General features: G+C 48.2%; 2 protein-coding genes across 3 annotated transcripts in view; both read left to right on the top strand.

Annotated features, from left to right (window-relative positions):
* Positions 1-20,358, top strand: part of LOC127927038 (tudor domain-containing protein 3-like) — a 43,078-nt gene extending 22,720 nt beyond the window's left edge. Inside the window, 7 exon segments of the mRNA XM_052512690.1 lie at positions 1,935-2,006; positions 3,803-3,915; positions 3,917-3,950; positions 4,293-4,544; positions 7,779-7,947; positions 8,173-8,322; positions 19,547-20,358. Of these exon segments, the coding sequence (XP_052368650.1) occupies positions 1,935-2,006; positions 3,803-3,915; positions 3,917-3,950; positions 4,293-4,544; positions 7,779-7,947; positions 8,173-8,322; positions 19,547-20,262 (1,506 nt within the window). The 3' untranslated portion in view covers positions 20,263-20,358.
* A 10-nt stretch (positions 20,359-20,368) lies between these two features.
* LOC127927035 (tudor domain-containing protein 3-like) lies at positions 20,369-24,195 on the top strand. Of its 2 annotated transcripts, XM_052512689.1 has the most exons (3): positions 20,369-20,514; positions 21,675-22,402; positions 23,723-24,195. In XM_052512689.1, exons 1-2 carry the CDS (start codon positions 20,390-20,392, stop codon positions 22,180-22,182), a joined length of 633 nt encoding a protein of 210 aa, XP_052368649.1. In that variant the 5' UTR covers positions 20,369-20,389; the 3' UTR covers positions 22,183-22,402; positions 23,723-24,195. The 2 variants fall into 2 exon arrangements, 1 of the variants encoding a protein (XP_052368649.1); XR_008125963.1 differs by lacking the exons at positions 20,369-20,514; positions 21,675-22,402 and adding an exon at positions 23,060-23,689.
* Positions 24,196-24,366: the final 171 nt, after the last annotated feature.

Here is a 24,366-nt window from a genome sequence, read left to right as displayed (position 1 = left end):
TTTTTAAATTATCTTTTCTCAAAATCGTTTGTTTATTGTCCCATATAATAATCTGTACTCTTAAGTACTTTGTTCCTAAAATAAGAGGTAAAAACAAAAATCGAATCTAATTTTATTGGTCATGTAAACATGTTTAGCTGATGTTATTGGGGTGCAACGAAATGCTTGTGTTTCTACTTCCGACAGCAATACCGAACAAATTACACAATACACACAACATATACCCAATACACACACATCTAATTACACAACATATACCCAATACACACACATCTACACAACACATACCCAATACACACACATCTACACAACATATACCCAATACACACACATCTACACAACATATACCCAATACACACACACATCTAATTACACAACACATACCCAATACACACACATCTAATTACACAACACATACCCAATACACACACATCTACACAACACATACCCAATACACACACATCTACACAACATATACCCAATACACACACATCTACACAACATATACCCAATACACACACATCTAATTACACAACATATGCCCAATACACACACATCTACACAACATATACCCAATACACACACATCTACACAACATATACCCAATACACACACATCTAATTACACAACATATACCCAATACACACACATCTACACAACATATACCCAATACACACACATCTAATTACACAACATATACACAATACACACATCTACACAACATATATCCAATACACACACATCTAATTACACAACATATACCCAATACACACACATCTAATTACACAACATATACCCAATACACACACATCTACACAACATATACCCAATACACACACATCTACACAACATATACCCAATACACACACATCTAATTACACAACATATACCCAATACACACACATCTACACAACATATACCCAATACACACACATCTACACAACACATACCCAATACACACACATCTAATTACACAACACATACCCAATACACACACATCTAATTACACAACACATACCCAATACACACACATCTACACAACATATACCCAATACACACACATCTACACAACATATACCCAATACACACACATCTACACAACATACCCAATACACACACATCTAATTACACAACATATACCCAATACACACACATCTACACAACATATACCCAATACACACACATCTAGTTACACAACATATACCCAATACACACACACATATACACAACATATACCCAATACACACATCTACACAACACATACCCAATACACACACACACATATACACAACATATACCCAATACACACACATCTACACAACATATACCCAATACACACACATCTAATTACACAACATATACCCAATACACACACATCTACACAACATATACCCAATACACACACATCTAATTACACAACATATACCCAATACACACACATCTAATTACACAACACATACCCAATACACACACACATCTACACAACATATACCCAATACACACACATCTAATTACACAACATATACCCAATACACACACATCTACACAACATATACCCAATACACACACATCTAATTACACAACATATACCCAATACACACACATATACACAACATATACCCAATACACACATCTACACAACACATACCCAATACACACACACATATACACAACACATACCCAATACACACACACATCTAATTACACAACATATACCCAATAGACACATATACACAACACATACCCAATACACACACATCTAATTACACAACATATACCCAATAGACACATCTACACAACACATACCCAATACACACACATCTAATTACACAACATATACCCAATACACACACATCTAAGTAAAGGAATGGAATTCAGAATGTCTAAATATATACTCAAGGGCGTTCTAAATTCTTCTCCCCTTTGACCTCCAGAGCTTGGCCAAACACAGCAGGAGTAACATCGGACGAGAAGGTGGAGCCCCTCCCTTCGTGCCCTTCGGACAGGTATGACCTGCCAATATTTAACGAGTTCCACGCACAGCCAATCAGACTGATTCTCTCTCTGTTGACTAACCAATCAGACTGATTCTCTCTTTGTTGACTAACCAATCAGTCCGATACTCTCTCTGTTGACTAACCAATCAGACTGATTCTCTCTTTGTTGACTAACCAATCAGGCTGATTCTCTCTCCGTTGACTAACCAATCAGACTGATTCTCTCTTTGTTGACTAACCAATCAGACTGATTCTCTCTTTGTTGACTAACCAATCAGACTGATTCTCTCTTTGTTGACTAACCAATCAGTCCGATACTCTCTCTGTTGACTAACCAATCAGACTGATTCTCTCTTTGTTGACTAACCAATCAGACTGATTCTCTCTCCGTTGACTAACCAATCAGACTGATTCTCTCTCTGTTGACGAACCAATCAGACTGATTCTCTCTCCGTTGACTAACCAATCAGGCTGATTCTCTCTCCGTTGACTAACCAATCAGACTGATTCTCTCTTTGTTGACTAACCAATCAGTCCGATACTCTCTCTGTTGACGAACCAATCAGACTGATTCTCTCTCCTTGACTAACCAATCAGGCTGATTCTCTCTCCGTTGACTAACCAATCAGACTGATTCTCTCTCCGTTGACTAACCAATCAGGCTGATTCTCTCTCCGTTGACTAACCAATCAGACTGATTCTCTCTCTGTTGACTAACCAATCAGACTGATTCTCTCTCCGTTGACTAACCAATCAGACTGATTCTCTCTCCGTTGACTAACCAATCAGACTGATTCTCTCTCCGTTGACTAACCAATCAGACTGATTCTCTCTCCGTTGACTAACCAATCAGACTGATTCTCTCTCCGTTGACGAACCAATCAGACTGATTCTCTCTCCGTTGACTAACCAATCAGACTGATTCTCTCTCTGTTGACTAACCAATCAGACTGATTCTCTCTCCGTTGACTAACCAATCAGACTGATTCTCTCTCCGTTGACTAACCAATCAGACTGATTCTCTCTCTGTTGACTAACCAATCAGACTGATTCTCTCTTTGTTGACTAACCAATCAGCCTGAATCTCTTTGTTGACTAACCAATCAGACTGATTCTCTCTCCGTTGACTAACCAATCAGTCTGATTCTCTCTCTGTTGACTAACCAATCAGACTGATTCTCTCTCCGTTTACTAACCAATCAGACTGATTCTCTCTCCGTTGACTAACCAATCAGACTGATTCTCTCTCTGTTGACTAACCAATCAGACTGATTCTCTCTTTGTTGACTAACCAATCAGCCTGAATCTCTTTGTTGACTAACCAATCAGACTGATTCTCTCTCCGTTGACTAACCAATCAGACTGATTCTCTCTCTGTTGACTAACCAATCAGACTGATTCTCTCTCCGTTGACTAACCAATCAGACTGATTCTCTCTCCGTTGACTAACCAATCAGACTGATTCTCTCTCGTTGACTAACCAATCAGACTGATTCTCTCTCTGTTGACTAACCAATCAGACTGATTCTCTCTCCGTTGACTAACCAATCAGACTGATTCTCTCTCCGTTGACTAACCAATCAGACTGATTCTCTCTCTGTTGACTAACCAATCAGACTGATTCTCTTGTTGACTAACCAATCAGCCTGAATCTCTTTGTTGACTAACCAATCAGACTGATTCTCTCTCCGTTGACTAACCAATCAGACTGATTCTCTCTCCGATGACTAACCAATCAGACTGATTCTCTCTCTGTTGACTAACCAATCAGACTGATGAAATGGTCGTTTCTCTGTGCTCCTCAGAAGTGTGTAAGGAATGAGGAAGTGGACTCCAGAGAGCTGGACACCAGGAAGACTCTGGTCAGCACCAGTGTGGTGAAGACGGCTGACGAGAACGAAGAGTTTGAGAAGCAGAGGCTGTGCCATCGCTGAGGTGGCCAAGAACAAAGAGGTGTGTGTGTGTGTGTGTGTGTGTGTGTGTGTGTGTGTGTGTCTGTGTCTGTGTCTGTCTGTCTGTCTGTCTGTCTGTCTGTCTGTCTGTCTGTCTGTCTGTGTTTTATCCCTGTTGTCGTCGCTATAGTAACTGGACCATCCATGTCTGTTGAACTCTGTCTGTGTCCCACTGTGTGAGTTGGTTGTTTCTACTGGCTTGTTGTATCTGAAGGGCCAGTTTCCCAGACACAGACCAGGTGCAGCTTCTCCATTGTAAAACAGTTGTTTAGTCCAGGAAGAGACTTTGTCTGTCTGCCCCGGGAGGAATCCAGCTCTGAGTGTCTTTTGACCTCTTCTGAAGGGAACTCGGACGTTTGGAGGCGGAGGCAATGCTGGCGGGAACCTCGTTAATACAGGCGGTCGGGACCGACGAGGAGGAGGAGACCGAGGAGGAGACCGACGAGGAGGAGGAGACCGAGGAGACAGGGACTCGTACCGGCAGAGACGAGAGGAGAGGACGGAGGAGTCCAGCCGTCCAGAAGGAAACTACAGAGAGCTCGGGAGTTACCGGGAACAACCAAACTACCGGGAACTAGGAAATTACCGCGAGCTGGTGAGGGCTCCGACCTTTTGACCCAGTGTTTCCCTTAGCTCTGTGTAGGCGGGTGGGTCTCTTTCCCTCTGTCTAAAAGCCCCCCCCCCCGGGCTCCTTTCAATTTTAATTGAAGATGTTTGAGGTCTTTGTGGTCAGGAGAATAATTCTGGTAAAATATGCCTTGGCTCTCTGGTTTTGGGCTGGACCTGTCTAGGCTTCACAACAACAACAACAACCACAACCACAACAAGTCAGCCTAATTCATTTGTTTAATTCCTGGCTCGCAGTAAGAAATGTCTCTGATTCAGGTTTTTATTGAGCCGTTTTGGTGTCAGAGTCAGATGATGGTTTAGGGTCCTCTGTGGTCTGATTGTGAAATAATCTTGGGGACCCTCATTGGTTTCAGAGTCAGATGATGGTTTAGGGTCCTTTGTGGTCTGATTGTGAAATAATCTTGGGGACCCTCATTGGTTTCAGAGTCAGATGATGGTTTAGGGTCCTTTGTGGTCTGATTGTGAAATAATCTTGGGGACCCTCATTGGTGTCAGAGTCAGATGATGGTTTAGGGTCCTCTGTGGTCTGATTGTGAAATAATCTTGGGGACCCTCATTGGTGTCAGAGTCAGATGATGGTTTAGGGTCCTCTGTGGTCTGATTGTGAAATAATCTTGGGGACCCTCATTGGTGTCAGAGTCAGATGATGGTTTAGGGTCCTTTTGTGGTCTGATTGTGAAATAATCTTGGGGACTCTCATTGGTTTCAGAGTCAGATGATGGTTTAGGGTCCTCTGTGGTCTGATTGTGAAATAATCTTGGGGACCCTCATTGGTGTCAGAGTCAGATGATGGTTTAGGGTCCTCTGTGGTCTGATTGTGAAATAATCTTGGGGATCCTCAGTGGTTTGAGACGGTGTGGGACTGGGCCTCAACATCAACGAGTCTTTCATTCAGTTGTGTAATGTAGACTCCTGGCTTGCAGTAAGACCCCTCCCTTCCCCCATCAGGCTGTCTCCCAAAGGGCACCATATTCCCTCTATAGGGCACTACTTTAGACCCTATTCCCTCTATAGGGCACTACTTTAGACCCTGTTCCCTCTTTAAGACCTGAGAGAGGGAAGTTCAAATGGGGGGGTTAATGAAGACCTGAGAGAGGGAAGTTCAAATGGGGGGGGGTTAATGAAGACCTGAGAGAGGGAAGTTCAAATGTGTGGGGGGTTAATGAAGACCTGAGAGAGGGAAGTTCAAATGTGTGGGGGGGGGTTAATGAAGACCAGAGAGAGGAAAGTTCAAATAGGGGGGGTGAAGACCTGAGAGAGGGAAGATCAAATGGGGGGGGGGTTAATGAAGACCAGAGAGGGAGGGAGAAGTTCAAAAATGGGACCAGGGGAGAAGTTAATGAAGTCCAGAGCACTGTATTTGTACATGACATTTGAAATGTCTTTATTCTTTTGGAACTTCTGTGAGTGTAATGTTTACTGTTAATTATTATTGTTTATTTCACTTGTTAAAGTATGTTTCCATGCCAATAAAGCCCCTTGAATTGAACTGAAGTGCGTCACCTCTCCTGAGTTCCAAAAGAATAGAGACATTTCACATGTCATATTATGTCTATATACGGTGTTGTAACGATGTGCTCCGGGTCTTCATTAACCCCTCCACTCACTCCCCTCCCCCATTTGAACTCCCCTCCCCCATTTGAACTCCCCTCCCCCATTTGAACTCCCCTCCCCCATTTGAACTCTCCTCCCCATTTTAACTCCCCCTCCCCATTTTAACTCCCCTCCCCATTTTAACTCCCCTCCCCCATTTTTAACTCCCTCCCCCATTTTAACTCCCTCCCCATTTGAACTCCCCTCCCCCATTTGAACTCCCCTCCCCCATTTTAACTCCCTCCCCCATTTGAACTCTCCTCCCCCATTTGAACTCTCCTCCCCATTTTAACTCCTCCCCCATCCCTCCATCTCCCCTCCCCTCCCTCCACCCCCTCCCATCCCTCCACCCCCTCCCTCCACCCCCTCCCATCCCTCCACCCCCCTACCCTCCCCTCCACCCCCTCCCCTCCCTCCACCCCCTCCCTCCCTCCACCCCCTCCCCTCCCCTCCCCACACCCCCTCCCCTCCCTCCATCCCCCTCCCCTCCCATCCCTCCACCCCCTCCCATCCCTCCACCCCCTCCCCTCCCTCCACCCCCTCCCATCCCTCCACCCCCCCATCCCCTCCCTCCACCCCCCCCATCCCCTCCACCCCCTCCCCTCCCTCCACCCCCTCCCTCCCTCCATCCCCCTCCCATCCCTCCATCTCCCCTCCCCTCCCTCCACCCCCTCCCATCCCTCCACCCCCTCCCCTCCCTCCACCCCCTCCCATCCCTCCACCCCCTCCCCTCCCTCCACCCCCTCCCATCCCCTCCACCCCCTCCCCTCCCTCCACCCCCTCCCCTCCCTCCATCCCCTCCCATCCCTCCATCTCCCCTCCCCTCCCTCCATCCCCCTCCCCTCCCTCCACCCCCTCCCCTCCCTCCATCCCCTCTCCCCTCCCTCCACCCCCTCCCCTCCCTCCATCTCCCCTCCCATCCCTCCATCTCCTCCCCTCCCTCCACCCCCTCCCCTCCCTCCATCTCCCCCCCCCCCTCCCTCCACCCCCTCCCATCCCTCCACCCCCTCCCTCCACCCCCTCCCATCCCTCCACCCCCTCCCCTCCCTCCACCCCCTCCCTCCCTCCACCCCCTCCCCTCCCCTCCCTCCACCCCCTCCCCTCCCTCCATCCCCCTCCCCTCCCTCCCTCCACCCCCTCCCCTCCCTCCCTCCACCCCCTCCCCTCCCTCCACCCCCTCCCTCCACCCCCTCCCCTCCCTCCATCCCCCTCCCCCCCTCCCATCCCTCCACCCCCTCCCATCCCTCCACCCCCTCCCCTCCCTCCACCCCCCCCATCCCTCCACCCCCCTCCCCTCCCTCCACCCCCTCCCATCCCCTCCACCCCCTCCCCCTCCCTCCACCCCCTCCCCTCCCTCCACCCCCTCCCCTCCCTCCACCCCCTCCCCTCCCTCCACCCCCTCCCCCCCTCCCTCCACCCCCTCCCCTCCCTCCATCCCCCTCCCCCCCCTCCCTCCCTCCACCCCCTCCCCTCCCTCCATCCCCCCCCCCCTCCCTCCACCCCCTCCCATCCCCTCCACCCCCTCCCATCCCTCCATCCCCCTCCCCTCCCTCCACCCCCTCCCCTCCCTCCACCCCCTCCCATCCCTCCATCCCCCTCCCTCTAGGTGGATGAGCGGGCCCTAAGGGACATTATGGAGATGGGGTTTGATAAGGAGGATGCTCGTCAGGCCCTGATGGACAACAACAACAACATGGAGGTGGCTCTCAACAGTCTACTGACGGGGACCTTCAAACCCCCCACCCCCGAGGAACCCAGCAGACCCCCACCCAGAGGTAAGCCCTGCTCCCCCACCCAGAGGTAAGCCCTGCTCCCACCCCCCACCCAGAGGTAAGCCCTGCTTCCACCCCCCACCCAGAGGTAAGCCCTGCTCCCCCCACCCAGAGGTATAGAATCCCCCCACCCAGAGGTCAGCCTACAACATGACCTACGACTACGTAATAACTATAGAATCCCATTGATAATGTGACTTTTCTGCTGCGCCTGTTTCCTCCATGCAGCAGACAGAGGAAGGGGTCGTGGCCGGGGTCGGGGTCGGTCCAGTAGGTTTGGGGGTGAGGATGAGGAGGAGGGAGCAGGAGGAAGACCGTCAGGACCCAGCACTCTGTTCGACTTCCTGGAGTCCAAGATGGGGAGCTTCTCCCTACAAGGTACAGTCCTGTCCTTTACCAATAGTCTTCTCCCTACAAGGTACAGTCCTGTCCTTTACCAATTGTCTTCATCAGGGTTGCTATAGTTGAAACCTGTTCGTTTTAACAATAAAGAAGTGTCTCTACTTCACTTTGCTCCTGAATTCATGCACCTTGATGGGAGAGCGAGGCAGCAGCAGGGATCTTTCCCCTCCTCTACCTTTATCCCGCTGTGATGCCTGTTTTCAACCTGACATTTTTTTTCCCACAAAGCACAAAGCAGTTTGTTACACCTATTTGTGACATATTTTGAAAAGGGGAATTTTCTATTACAGGGAGATAATAACTTTCTTTTTGTTCCTGTTTTTCTTTCTGATTCACAACTCTTTTTTTTTCCAGCATCAAAGATGAACTGTCATTCAAAATTCCTTCAAGTATTGTACATTTTTAAAAATAATAGACTATTGTGAGAAACAATGTACTGTCTCTGGTGTTATAGTCTCTGGTGTTATAGTCTCTGGTGCTATAGTCTCTGGTGTTATAGTCTCTAGTCCTGTCTCTGGTGTTATAGTCTCTGGTGTCATAGTCTCTGGTGTTATAGTGTATGGTGTTATAGTCTCTGGTGTTATAGTCTCTAGTCCTGTCTCTGGTGTTATAGTCTCTGGTGTTATAGTCTCTAGTCCTGTCTCTGGTGTTATAGTCTCTGGTGTTATAGTCTCTGGTGTTATAGTCTCTGGTATTATAGTCTCTGGTGTTATAGTCTCTGGTGTTATAGTCTCTGGTGTTATAGTCTCTGGTGTTATAGTCTCTGGTGTTATAGTCTCTGGTGTTATAGTCTCTGGTGTTATCGTCTCTGGTGTTATAGTGTATGGTGTTATAGTCTCTAGTCCTGTCTCTGGTGTTATAGTCTCTGGTGTTATAGTCTCTGGTGTTATAGTCTCTGGTGTTATAGTGTATGGTGTTATAGTCTCTGGTGTTATATATAGTCTCTGGTGTTATAGTCTCTGGTGTTATAGTCTCTGGTGTTATAGTCTCTAGTCCTGTCTCTGGTGTTATAGTCTCTGGTGTTATAGTCTCTGGTGTTATAGTCTCTGGTGTTATAGTCTCTGGTGTTATAGTCTCTGTATGGTGTTATAGTCTCTGGTGTTATATATAGTCTCTGGTGTTATAGTCTCTGGTGTTATAGTCTCTGGTGTTATAGTCTCTAGTCCTGTCTCTGGTGTTATAGTCTCTAGTCCTGTCTCTGGTGTCATAGTCTCTGGTGTTATAGTCTCTGGTGTTATAGTCTCTGGTGTTATAGTCTCTGGTGTTATAGTCTCTGGTGTTATAGTCTCTGGTGTTATAGTGTATGGTGTTATAGTCTCTGGTGTTATAGTCTCTGGTGTTATAGTCTCTGGTGTTATAGTCTCTGGTGTTATAGTCTCTGGTGCTATAGTCTCTGGTGTTATAGTCTCTGGTGTTATAGTCTCTGGTGTTATAGTCTCTGGTGTTATAGTCTCTAGTCCTGTCTCTGGTGTTATAGTCTCTGGTGTTATAGTCTCTAGGCCTGTCTCTGGTGTTATGGTCTCTGGTGCTATAGTCTCTGGTGTTATAGTCTCTGGTGTTATAGTCTCTGGTGTTATAGTCTCTGGTGTTATAGTCTCTGGTGCTATAGTCTCTGGTGTTATAGTCTCTGGTGTCATAGTCTCTGGTTTTATAGTCTCTAGTCCTCTAGTCCTGTCTCTGGTGTTATAGTCTCTGGTGTTATAGTCTCTGGTGTTATATTCTCTGGTGCTATAGTCTCTGGTGTTATAGTCTCTAGTGTTATAGTCTCTGGTGTCATAGTCTCTGGTTTTATAGTCTCTAGTCCTCTAGTCCTGCCTCTGGTGTTATAGTCTCTGGTGTTATAGTCTCTGGTGTTATAGTCTCTGGTGCTATAGTCTCTGGTGTTATAGTCTCTGGTGTTATAGTCTCTGGTGTTATAGTCTCTGGTGTTATAGTCTCTGGTGCTATATATAGTCTCTGGTGTTATATATAGTCTCTGGTGTTATATATAGTCTCTGGTGTTATATATAGTCTCTGGTGTTATATATAGTCTCTGGTGTTATAGTCTCTGGTGTTATAGTGTATGGTGTTATAGTCTCTAGTCCTGTCTCTGGTGTTATAGTCTCTGGTGTTATAGTCTCTGGTGTTATAGTCTCTGGTGTTATAGTCTCTGGTGTTATAGTCTCTGGTGTTATAGTCTCTGGTGTTATAGTCTCTGGTGTTATAGTCTCTGGTGCTATAGTCTCTGGTGTTATAGTCTCTGGTGTTATAGTCTCTGGTGTTATAGTCTCTGGTGTTATATATAGTCTCTGGTGTTATAGTCTCTGGTGTTATAGTCTCTGGTGCTATAGTCTCTGGTGTTATAGTCTCTGGTGCTATAGTCTCTGGTGCTATAGTCTCTGGTGTTATATATAGTCTCTGGTGTTATATATAGTCTCTGGTGTTATATATAGTCTCTGGTGTTATAGTCTCTGGTGTTATAGTGTATGGTGTTATAGTCTCTAGTCCTGTCTCTGGTGTTATAGTCTCTGGTGTTATAGTCTCTGGTGTTATAGTCTCTGGTGTTATAGTCTCTGGTGTTATAGTCTCTGGTGCTATAGTCTCTGGTGTTATAGTCTCTGGTGCTATAGTCTCTGGTGTTATAGTCTCTGGTGTTATAGTCTCTGGTGTTATAGTCTCTGGTCCTGTCTCTGGTGTTATAGTGTATGGTGTTATAGTGTATGGTGTTATGGTGTTATAGTCTCTGGTGTTATAGTCTCTGGTGTCATAGTCTCTGGTGTTATAGTCTCTGGTGTTATAGTCTCTAGTCCTGTCTCTGGTGTTATAGTCTCTGGTGTTATAGTCTCTAGTCCTCTAGTCCTGTCTCTGGTGTTATAGTCTCTAGTCCTGTAGTCCTGTCTCTGGTGTTATAGTCTCTGGTGTTATAGTCTCTAGTCCTCTAGTCCTGTCTCTGGTGTTATAGTCTCTGGTGTTATAGTCTCTAGTCCTCTAGTCCTGTCTCTGGTGTTATAGTCTCTGGTGTTATAGTCTCTGGTGTTATATTCTCTGGTGCTATAGTCTCTGGTGTTATAGTCTCTAGTGTTATAGTCTCTGGTGTCATAGTCTCTGGTTTTATAGTCTCTAGTCCTCTAGTCCTGCCTCTGGTGTTATAGTCTCTGGTGTTATAGTCTCTAGTCCTGTAGTCCTGTCTCTGGTGTTATAGTCTCTGGTGTATAGTCTCTGGTCTTGTAGTCCTGTCTCTGGTGCTGTAGCCCTGTCTCTGGTGCTGTAGTCTCTGGTGCTGTAGTCTCTGGTGCCATCGTCCTGTCTCTGGTGCTGTAGCCCTGTCTCTGGTGCTGTAGTCTCTGGTGCTGTAGTCCTGTCTCTGGTGCTGTAGTCCTGTCTCTGGTGCTGTAGTGTCTGGTGCTGTAGCCCTGTCTCTGGTGCTGTAGTCTCTGGTGCTGTAGTCTCTGGTGCTGTAGTCCTGTCTCTGGTGCTGTAATCCTGTCTCTGGTGCTGTAGTCCTGTCTCTGGTGCTGTAGTCTCTGGTGCTGTAGTCTCTGGTGCTGTAGTCTCTGGTGCCGTAGTCTCTGGTGCCGTAGTCTCTGGTGCTGTAGTCTCTGGTGCCGTAGTCTCTGGTGCCGTAGTCTCTGGTGCCGTAGTCTCTGGTGCTGTAGTCTCTGGTGCTGTAGTCTCTGGTGCTGTAGTCTCTGGTGCTGTAGTGTCTGGTGCTGTAGTGTCTGGTGCTGTAGTGTTGTCTCTGGTGCTGTAGTCTCTGGTGCTGTAGTCTCTGGTGCTGTAGTCTGGTACCGTAGTCTCTGGTGCTGTAGTCTCTGGTGCTGTAGTCTCTGGTGCCGTAGTCTCTGGTGCTGTAGTCTCTGGTGCTGTAGTCTCTGGTGCTGTAGTCTCTGGTGCTGTAGTCTCTGGTGCTGTAGTCTCTGGTGCTGTAGTCTGGTGCTGTAGTCTCTGGTGCTGTAGTCTCTGGTGCTGTAGTCTCTGGTGCTGTAGTCTGGTCCCGTAGTCTCTGGTGCTGTAGTCTCTGGTGCCGTAGTCTCTGGTGCCGTAGTCTCTGGTGCTGTAGTCTCTGGTGCTGTAGTCTCTGGTGCTGTAGTCTCTGGTGCTGTAGTCTCTGGTGCTGTAGTCTCTGGTGCTGTAGTCTCTGGTGCCGTAGTCTCTGGTGCTGTAGTCTCTGGTGCTGTAGTCTCTGGTGCTGTAGTCTCTGGTGCTGTAGTCTCTGGTGCCGTAGTCTCTGGTGCTGTAGTCTCTGGTGCTGTAGTCTCTGGTGCTGTAGTCTCTGGTGCTGTAGTCTCTGGTGCTGTAGTCTCTGGTGCTGTAGTCTCTGGTGCTGTAGTCTCTGGTGCTGTAGTCTCTGGTGCTGTAGTCTCTGGTGCTGTAGTCTCTGGTGCCGTCGTCCTCTCCTCTGGTGGTTACAGTGAGGAGCCAGGCCAGATGGTCTGTGTCTCTCTACAGAGGGTATTAATCTGTATGAAACAGTGCTGCCGTTAGTTAAGTCTCTGACATCAGTGTGTCGGCATGGCGACAAACTGACATATGGTTCACCACAGAGGGGAAATGGACACAGTCAACAGAGAGGGATGGGTTTCATTTCCTGCCTTTCATGAGGGGAAGTTACCGTTTGATGTTTGGGCTCATTTCAAGCGTTTTAGACGTTTGAAACCAGAGTTTGGGATCGTTTTTACTGAACTCTGGCAATGACTTTAGTTTCTGCCTTCTTTGTTTAAAAATAAAAAGTATATAATGACGTTTGTTTTTTGATTTGTTTCTCAGGTCTCCAATTAAAAGAGCGTATCCAGAACGTATTAAGCATGTCTGTGTGTGTACACGTTAGGAATGTGACCAATGGACAATGTTGCTTAACGTTTAATCTGCATTTTTTTTTTTACAAATAATTTTCTGTTAAAACTATACACAAAAACATCAGAAAATTCCACGTCAATTTACCATGCATAGTGGTCCTATTAGTTCACGATGCAGAATCATTCATTCACGAAGCAGAATAATGGTCCTAATAAGGACCCCTAGGGACAGACGGTGTAGTTCTCTCTCCCTCAGACAGACAGTGTAGTTCTCTCTCCCTCAGACAGACAGACAGACAGTGTAGTTCTATCTCCTCTCCCTCAGTCAGACAGTGAAATCTCCCTCAGTCAGACAGTGAAGTTCTATCTCCTCTCCCTCAGACAGACGGTGTAGTTCTATCTCCTCTCCCTCAGACAGACAGTGTAGTTCTATCTCCTCTCCCTCAGTCAGACAGTGAAATCTCCCTCAGTCAGACAGTGAAGTTCTATCTCCTCTCCCTCAGTCAGACAGTGTAGTTCTATCTCCTCTCCCTCAGACAGACGGTGTAGTTCTATCTCCTCTCCCTCAGACAGACGGTGAAGTTCTATCTCCTCTCCCTCAGACAGACAGTGTAGTTCTATCTCCCTCAGACAGACGGTGAAGTTCTATCTCCTCTCCCTCAGACAGACAGTGTAGTTCTCTCTCCCTCAGACAGACGGTGAAGTTCTATCTCCTCTCCCTCAGACAGACAGTGTAGTTCTATCTCCTCTCCCTCAGACAGACAGTGTAGTTCTATCTCCCTCAGACAGACGGTGAAGTTCTATCTCCTCTCCCTCAGACAGACAGTGTAGTTCTATCTCCCTCAGACAGACGGTGAAGTTCTATCTCCTCTCCCTCAGACAGACGGTGAAGTTCTATCTCCTCTCCCTCAGACAGACAGTGTAGTTCTCTCTCCCTCAGACAGACGGTGAAGTTCTATCTCCTCTCCCTCAGACAGACGGTGAAGTTCTATCTCCTCTCCCTCAGACAGACGGTGAAGTTCTATCTCCTCTCCCTCAGACAGACGGTGAAGTTCTATCTCCTCTCCCTCAGACAGACGGTGAAGTTCTATCTCCTCTCCCTCAGACAGACGGTGAAGTTCTATCTCCTCTCCCTCAGTCAGACGGTGAAGTTCTATCTCCTCTCCCTCAGACAGACGGTGTAGTTCTCTCTCCCTCAGACAGACAGTGTAGTTCTATCTCCTCTCCCTCAGACAGACAGTGTAGTTCTCTCTCCCTCAGTCAGACGGTGAAGTTCTATCTCCTCTCCCTCAGACAGACAGTGTAGTTCTATCTCCTCTCCCTCAGACAGACGGTGAAGTTCTATCTCCCTCAGTCAGACAGTGTAGTTCTATCTCCCTCAGACAGACGGTGAAGTTCTATCTCCTCTCCCTCAGACAGACAGTGTAGTTCTCTCTCCCTCAGTCAGACGGTGAAGTTCTATCTCCTCTCCCTCAGACAGACAGTGTAGTTCTATCTCCTCTCCCTCAGACAGACAGTGTAGTTCTATCTCCCTCAGACAGACAGTGTAGTTCTATCTCCCTCAGACAGACAGTGAAGTTCTATCTCCCTCAGACAGACAGTGTAGTTCTATCTCCCTCAGTCAGACAGTGTAGTTATATCTCCCTCGGTCAGACAGTGTAGTTCTCTCTCCCTCAGTCAGACAGTGAAGTCTTCCTCAGTCAGACAGTGAAATCTCCCTCAGTCAGACAGTGAAATCTCCCTCAGTCAGACAGTGAAATCTCCCTCAGTCAGACATTGAAATCTCCCTCAGTCAGACAGTGAAGTTCTCTCTCCCTCAGTCAGACAGTGAAGTTCTCTCTCCCTCAGTCAGACAGTGAAGTTCTCTCTCCCTCAGACAGACAGTGAACTCTCCCTCAGTCAGACAGTGTAGTTCTATCTCCCTCAGTCAGACAGTGTAGTTCTATCTCCCTCAGTCAGACAGTGAAATCTCCCTCAGTCAGACAGTGAAATCTCCCTCAGTCATATCCCCTTGAAAGCACCTCTGCTTCGGTATATTTGTTTGTCTGTTCAGTGTAGGACGACAGCTTTTTAAATGCCAAAACCAAACCTTCTCTGGAGAGTCGAGGCGCCCGCTGAACGGGTGTTCTACTTGTCTGTGAAGGAAGGTCGCTTCTGAAGTGGGACTTAACGTCCATCACGAGGCTTCCAGAACTGTCCATCAAATTAATCTTGAGCTGCCTGTGGGATAAACAATCGTACAGCCTGCCTTCCGCCTGCTCACAGACCAATCTTTACATCTTGTTAAATACCATGACTTGCCAATTTCATTTATTTTATTTCACCTTTTATTTAACCAGGTTGGCCAGTTGAGAACAAGTTCTCATTTACAACTGCGACCCTGACCAAGATAAAGCAAAGCAGTGCGACAAAAACTACAACACAGAGTTACATATGGAGTAAAACAAACGTACAGTCAATAACACAATAGAAAACTCTGTTTATTCACTGTGTTCAAATGTAGTAAGGAGACATTTAGTAGACTGAAAATACATCTTCCTCTAGGAATCGCCTCCTGAGATTCAGTATTTTTGAAAACGGAGACTGGATTAGTTGCCGTACTTCCGAGAACACAAACACTCACATCTTTTCATAGAGAGGTGGGAGGGGCACAGAGACAGACAGAACAGCTAGAGAGGTGGGAGGGGCACAGAGACAGACAGAACAGCTAGAGAGGTGGAGAGGGGCACAGAGACAGACAGAACAGCTAGAGAGAGGGGAGGGGCACAGAGACAGACAGAACAGCTAGAGAGGTGGGAGGGGCACAGAGACAGACAGAACAGCTAGAGAGAGGGGAGGGGCACAGAGACAGACAGAACAGCTAGAGAGGTGGGAGGGGCACAGAGACAGACAGAACAGCTAGAGGGGTGGAGAGGGGCACAGAGACAGACAGAACAGCTAGAGAGGTGGGAGGGGCACAGAGACAGACAGAACAGCTAGAGAGGTGGGAGGGGCACAGAGACAGACAGAACAGCTAGAGAGGTGGAGAGGGGCACAGAGACAGACAGAACAGCTAGAGAGGTGGGAGGGGCACAGAGACAGACAGAACAGCTAGAGAGGTGGGAGGGTCACAGAGACAGACAGAACAGCTAGAGAGGTGGGAGGGGCACAGAGACAGACAGAACAGCTAGAGAGGTGGGAGGGGCACAGAGACAGACAGAACAGCTAGAGAGGTGGAGAGGGGCACAGAGACAGACAGAACAGCTAGAGAGGTGGGAGGGGCACAGAGACAGACAGAACAGCTAGAGAGGTGGGAGGGGCACAGAGACAGACAGAACAGCTAGAGAGGTGGGAGGGGCACAGAGACAGACAGAACAGCTACAGAGGTGGGGAAGAGAGGTGGGAGGGGCACAGAGACAGACAGAACAGCTAGAGAGGTGGGGAAGAGAGGTGGGAGGGGCACAGAGACAGACAGAACAGCTAGAGAGGTTGGAGGGGCACAGAGACAGACAGAACAGCTAGAGAGAGGGGAGGGGCACAGAGACAGACAGAACAGCTAGAGAGGTGGGAGGGGCACAGAGACAGACAGAACAGCTACAGAGGTGGGGAAGAGAGGTGGGAGGGGCACAGAGACGGACAGAACAGCTAGAGAGGTTGGAGGGGCACAGAGACAGACAGAACAGCTAGAGAGGTGGGGAAGAGAGAGGGGAGGAGCACAGAGACAGACAGAACAGCTAGAGAGGTTGGAGGGGCACAGAGACAGACAGAACAGCTAGAGAGGTGGGAGGGGCACAGAGACAGACAGAACAGCTAGAGAGGTGGGAGGGTGCACAGAGACAGACAGGACAGCTAGAGAGGTGGGAGGGGCACAGAGACAGACAGAACAGCTGGAGAGGTGGGAGGGTGCACAGAGACAGACAGAACAGCTAGAGAGGTGGGAGGGGCACAGAGACAGACAGAACAGCTAGAGAGGTGGGAGGGGCACAGAGACAGACAGAACAGCTAGAGAGAGGGAGGGGCACAGAGACAGACAGAACAGCTAGAGAGAGGGGAGGGGCACAGAGACAGACAGAACAGCTAGAGAGAGGGGAGGGGCACAGAGACAGACAGAACAGCTAGAGAGAGGGGAGGGGCACAGAGACAGACAGAACAGCTAGAGAGGGGAGGGGCACAGAGACAGACAGAACAGCTAGAGAGAGGGGAGGGGCACAGAGACAGACAGAACAGCTAGAGAGGTGGGAGGGGCACAGTGACAGACAGAACAGCTAGAGAGAGGGGAGGGGCACAGAGACAGACAGAACAGCTAGAGAGGTGGGAGGGGCACAGAGACAGACAGAACAGCTAGAGAGGTGGGAGGGGCACAGAGACAGACAGAACAGCTAGAGAGGGGAGGGGCACAGAGACAGACAGAACAGCTAGAGAGAGGGAGGGGCACAGAGAGACAGAACAGCTAGAGAGAGGGGAGGGGCACAGAGACAGACAGAACAGCTAGAGAGAGGGGAGGGGCACAGAGACAGACAGAACAGCTAGAGAGGGGGGGGGGCACAGAGACAGACAGAACAGCTAGAGAGAGGGGAGGGGCACAGAGACAGACAGAACAGCTAGAGAGAGGGGAGGGGCACAGAGACAGACAGAACAGCTAGAGAGAGGGGAGGGGCACAGAGACAGACAGAACAGCTGGAGAGGTGGGGAAGAGAGGTGGGAGGGGCACAGAGACAGACAGAACAGCTGGAGAGGTGGGGAAGAGAGGTGGGAGGGGCACAGAGACAGACAGAACAGCTAGAGAGAGGGGAGGGGCACAGAGACAGACAGAACAGCTAGAGAGAGGGGAGGGGCACAGAGACAGACAGAACAGCTAGAGAGAGGGGAGGGGCACAGAGACAGACAGAACAGCTAGAGAGAGGGGAGGGGCACAGAGACAGACAGAACAGCTAGAGAGAGGGGAGGGGCACAGAGAGACAGAACAGCTAGAGAGAGGGGAGGGGCACAGAGACAGACAGAACAGCTAGAGAGAGGGAGGGGCACAGAGACAGACAGAACAGCTAGAGAGAGGGGAGGGCACAGAGACAGACAGAACAGCTAGAGAGAGGGGAGGGGCACAGAGACAGACAGAACAGCTAGAGAGAGGGGAGGGGCACAGAGACAGACAGAACAGCTAGAGAGAGGGGAGGGGCACAGAGACAGACAGAACAGCTAGAGAGAGGGGAGGGGCACAGAGACAGACAGAACTGGGCACTAGGTCTATCTATCAGTATAGTCAGGTCAGACACCAGACAGAACAGGGCACTAGGTCTATCTATCAGCATAGTCAGGTCAGACACCAGACAGAACAGGGCACTAGGTCTATCTATCAGTATAGGCAGGTCAGACACCAGACAGACAGAACAGGGCACTAGGTCTATCTATCAGTATAGGCAGGTCAGACACCAGACAGACAGAACAGGGCACTAGGTCTATCTATCAGTATAGGCAGGTCAGACACCAGACAGACAGAACCGGGCACTAGGTCTATCTATCAGTATAGGCAGGTCAGACACCAGACAGACAGAACAGGGCACTAGGTCTATCTATCAGTATAGGCAGGTCAGACACCAGACAGACAGAACAGGGCACTAGGTCTATCTATCAGTATAGGCAGGTCAGACACCAGACAGACAGAACAGGGCACTAGGTCTATCTATCAGTATAGGCAGGTCAGACACCAGACAGACAGAACAGGGCACTAGGTCTATCTATCAGTATAGGCAGGTCAGACACCAGACAGACAGAACAGGGCACTAGGTCTATCTATCAGTATAGGCAGGTCAGACACCAGACAGACAGAACCGGGCACTAGGTCTATCTATCAGTATAGGCAGGTCAGACACCAGACAGACAGAACAGGGCACTAGGTCTATCTATCAGTATAGGCAGGTCAGACACCAGACAGACAGAACAGGGCACTAGGTCTATCTATCAGTATAGGCAGGTCAGACACCAGACAGACAGAACAGGGCACTAGGTCTATCTATCAGTATAGGCAGGTCAGACACCAGACAGACAGAACAGGGCACTAGGTCTATCTATCAGTATAGGCAGGTCAGACACCAGACAGACAGAACAGGGCACTAGGTCTATCTATCAGTATAGGCAGGTCAGACACCAGACAGAACCGGGCACTAGGTCTATCTATCAGTATAGGCAGGTCAGACACCAGACAGAACAGGGCACTAGGTCTATCTATCAGTATAGGCAGGTCAGACACCAGACAGAACAGGGCACTAGGTCTATCTATCAGCAAACAAAAACTACTTTTTGTGTATCCAATTTGGTTGAAATGTTTTAATGTTTACACCTGTGTGTGTGTGTGTGTGTGTGTGTGTGTGTGTGTGTGTGTGTGTGTGTGTGTGTGTGTGTGTGTGTGTGTGTGTGTGTGTGTGTGTGTCCTCTCTGGGTTTCCCCTCCAGAGCCAAAGAGCCAGTCCTCCCAAAGGCATCACGAGGGTAAGATGACGTTCCCTCCTAACAGCCAGTCCCAGGACAGGTACCCCCAACGCAGCGACAGCCGTAACGACTGGTCCAGGAACGACAGATCACGGAAGGAGAGGAACGACAGATCAGACTTCAGGAACGACCGGAACGACCGACCACCTCGTTTCCAGAGAGATAGTGACAAGGATTTCCCTAAACCTGGCCACGACCCCTCCATCGCCACATCCACCCCTTCCCCAGCCCCAGCTCCAGCAGGGAGCCGGCAGGGCCAGGAGAGAGCCCAGGACAGAGGCCAGGAAAGGGGCCAGACACAGGAGAAGGCCCCTCCTGGAGGTGGAGGAGGGTCAGAGAGGTGGAGAGAGGCCCAGGACAGAGGCCGGGAAAGGGGCCAGACACAGGAGAAGGCCCCTCCTGGAGGTGGAGGAGGGTCAGAGAGGTGGAGAGAGGCCCAGGACAGAGGCCGGGAAAGGGGCCAGACACAGGAGAAGGCCCCTCCTGGAGGTGGAGGAGGGTCAGAGAGGTGGAGAGAGGCCCAGCATGAGAGACAAACAGCCAGGGAGGCCAGAGGACAGACATCAGTGTTCTGCCCTGCTGCTACGTACCCTGCCCCCGGCCAGCGGAACAGAGAACCCAGAGACGGAACCCAGGGGATTCTTCTGGTTCTAGAACCTTCCAGCAGGGGATCAGAGTAGGTTCTAGTTCTGGTTCCGGAGGGTTCCAGAACCAAAGTCGGAGAGAGCAGCACTCGGTACCCGATCTGTCGTTTAATAAGAGAGGAGGAGGAGGAGGAGGAGGAGGAGGAGGAGGAGGAGGAGGAGGATGAAGCAGGACAACGGACCTGCACCAGCTGCCTCTAAACCAGGCCAGCACCAGACAGAGTCCAGTTTTAACTGTGTATCAGAACCTAAAGGGGTCCAGAGGTCTGACAGCGGAACAGACAACAGGTATGGATACTGGATTAGACTTGATTGGCAACGTCATCAAATCAAATCACATTTTTATTGATCACATACACATGGTTAGCAGATGTTATTGATCACATACACATGGTTAGCAGATGTTATTGATCACATGGTTAGCAGATGTTATTGATCACATGGTTAGCAGATGTTATTGATCACATGGTTAGCAGATGTTATTGATCACATACACATGGTTAGCAGATGTTATTGATCACATGGTTAGCAGATGTTATTGATCACATACACCCGGTTAGCAGATGTTATTGATCACATACACCCGGTTAGCAGATGTTATTGATCACATACACATGGTTAGCAGATGTTATTGGTCACATGGTTAGCAGATGTTATTGATCACATGGTTAGCAGATGTTATTGATCACATGGTTAGCAGATGTTATTGATCACATACACATGGTTAGCAGATGTTATTGGTCACATGGTTAGCAGATGTTATTGATCACATGGTTAGCAGATGTTATTGATCACATACACCCGGTTAGCAGATGTTATTGGTCACATGGTTAGCAGATGTTATTGGTCACATACACACGGTTAGCAGATGTTATTGGTCACATGGTTAGCAGATGTTATTGGTCACATACACACGGTTAGCAGATGTTATTGATCACATACACATGGTTAGCAGATGTTATTGGTCACATACACATGGTTAGCAGATGTTATTGATCACATACACATGGTTATCAGATGTTAATGTGAGTGTGTAGCGAAATGCTTGTGCTTCTTGTTCGGACAATGCAGTAATAACCAACAAGTAATCTAACCTAACAATTCCACAACTACTGTCTTATACACACAAGTGTAAGGGGATAAAGAATATGTACATAAAGATATATGAATGAGTGATGGTACAGCGCGGCATAGGCAAGATACAGTAGATGGTATAGAGTACAGTATATGAATATGAGATGAGTAATGTAGGGTATGTAAACATTATCTAAAGTGGCATAGTTTGTATGGATACTTGATTAGACTTGACTATGAATGTCGTCTCATTGTCAATGTCATCCGTGTTTATGAATACAACGTGTGAGAGTCGACTGTTTACTAATGTGTGTGCAGTGCCAATGAAGAAAGGTGCATTCTGGGATGTGCAGTAACGTTGTGTTGTATTGTAGAGCTGAGCCCAACAGCAGACGGAGAGGAGGAGGGGGGAAGTCCCACGGGGAAAGACCCAACTCTGACAACTTTGACCGTTACCGGGACAACGGACCGTCGTACTCTTCTACGTCGTGGGCGGGGCAAGAGAAGGACTGGGGCGTGTCCCGTGGTGAGTCTCGTCCAGTGAAAGGCCAAGTGGGCAGCGGCCCAGGCTCGGGGCCACACCTCCAAAACGGTGACTCGTCAACGGAACACCGGACAGGGCCAATCAAACAACAGAACTACTCCTCTGGTCCCGCCCCCAGGGAGAGGGAGGAGCCACACAACAGGAACAGCACTAACCCCGCCCATAACAACTCCAACACCGCCCCTAAGAAGAGAACGGGGCAGGTCAAAGGGCAGAGATCAGACCAGGGGCAGGTTGGGACCATGGAGCCTGCAGTGGCTCAAGGCCTGGGGAACTTGAAACCAGGAGACCAGGTTCTAGCGCTCTACTGGGAAGACAACAAGGTACAACTATATTAACACTGGAGTCATGGTTAGATAGATGGGAGTCATGGTTAGATAGATGGGAGTCATGGTTAGATAGATGGGAGTCATGGTTAGATAGATGGGAGTCATGGTTAGATAGATGGGAGTCATGGTTAGATAGATGGGAGTCATGGTTAGATAGATGGGAGTCATGGTTAGATAGATGGGAGTCATGGTTAGATAGATGGGAGTCATGGTTAGATAGATGGGAGTCGTGGTTAGGGAGTCATGGTTATGGGAGTCATGGTTAGATAGATGGGAGTCATGGTTAGATAGATGGGAGTCATGGTTAGATAGATGGGAGTCATGGTTAGATAGATGGGAGTCATGGTTAGATAGATGGGAGTCATGGTTAGATAGATGGGAGTCATGGTTAGATAGATGTCATGGTTAGATAGATGGGAGTCATGGTTAGATAGATGGGAGTCATGGTTAGATAGATGGGAGTCATGGTTAGATAGATAGGAGTTAGATAGATGGGAGTCATGGTTAGATAGATGGGAGTCATGGTTAGATAGATGGGAGTCATGGTTAGATAGATGGGAGTCATGGTTAGATAGATGGGAGTCATGGTTAGATAGATGGGAGTCATGGTTAGATAGATGGAGTCATGGTTAGATAGATGGGAGTCATGGTTAGATAGATGGGAGTCATGGTTAGATAGATGGGAGTCATGGTTAGATAGATGGGAGTCATGGGATAGTCATCATGGTTAGATAGATGGAGTCATGGTTAGATAGATGGGAGTCATGGTTAGATAGATGGGAGTCATGGTTAGATGGGGAGTCATGGTTAGATAGATAGGAGTCATGGTTAGATAGATGGGAGTCATGGTTAGATAGATGGGAGTCATGGTTAGATAGATGGAGTCATGGTTAGATAGATGGGAGTCATGGTTAGATAGATGGGAGTCATGGTTAGATAGATGGGAGTCATGGTTAGATAGATGGGAGTCATGGTTAGATAGATGGGAGTCATGGTTAGATAGATGGGAGTCATGGTTAGATAGATGGGAGTCATGGTTAGATAGATGGGAGTCATGGTTAGATAGATGGGAGTCATGGTTAGATAGATGGGAGTCATGGTTAGATAGATGGGAGTCATGGTTAGATAGATGGGAGTCATGGTTAGATAGATGGGAGTCATGGTTAGATAGATGGGAGTCATGGTTAGATAGATGGGAGTCATGGTTAGGTAGATGGGAGTCATGGTTAGATAGATGGGAGTCATGGTTAGATAGATGGGAGTCATGGTTAGATAGATGGGAGTCATGGTTAGATAGATGGGAGTCATGGTTAGATAGATGGGAGTCATGGTTAGATAGATGGGAGTCATGGTTAGATAGATGGGAGTCATGGTTAGATAGATGGGAGTCGTGGTTAGATAGATGGGAGTCGTGGTTAGATAGATGGGAGTCATGGTTAGATAGATGGGAGTCATGGTTAGATAGATAGGAGTCATGGTTAGATAGATGGGAGTCATGGTTAGATAGATGGGAGTCGTGGTTAGGTAGATGGGAGTCGTGGTTAGATAGATGGTTAGATAGATGGGAGTCATGGTTAGATAGATGGGAGTCGTGGTTAGATAGATGGGAGTCATGGTTAGATAGATGGGAGTCATGGTTAGATAGATGGGAGTCATGGTTAGATAGATGGGAGTCATGGTTAGATAGATGGGAGTCATGGTTAGATAGATGGGAGTCATGGTTAGATAGATGGGAGTCATGGTTAGATAGATGGGAGTCATGGTTAGATAGATGGGAGTCATGGTTAGATAGATGGGAGTCATGGTTAGATAGATGGGAGTCATGGTTAGATAGATGGGAGTCGTGGTTAGATAGATGGGAGTCATGGTTAGATAGATGGGAGTCATGGTTAGATAGATGGGAGTCATGGTTAGATAGATGGGAGTCATGGTTAGATAGATGGGAGTCATGGTTAGATAGATGGGAGTCATGGTTAGATAGATGGGAGTCATGGTTAGATAGATGGGAGTCATGGTTAGATAGATGGAGTCATGGTTAGATAGATGGGAGTCATGGTTAGATAGATGGGAGTCATGGTTAGATAGATGGGAATCATGGTTAGATAGATGGGAATCATGGTTAGATAGATAGGAGTCATGGTTAGATAGATGGGAGTCATGGTTAGATAGATGGGAGTCATGGTTAGATAGATG

The sequence above is a fragment of the Oncorhynchus keta genome, unplaced genomic scaffold (assembly GCF_023373465.1).
Source record: "Oncorhynchus keta strain PuntledgeMale-10-30-2019 unplaced genomic scaffold, Oket_V2 Un_contig_911_pilon_pilon, whole genome shotgun sequence".
Classification (NCBI taxonomy): Eukaryota; Metazoa; Chordata; class Actinopteri; order Salmoniformes; family Salmonidae; genus Oncorhynchus; species Oncorhynchus keta.
The sequence above is the reverse complement of the archived record's forward strand: the minus strand, read 5'-3'. Positions and strand labels throughout refer to the sequence as shown.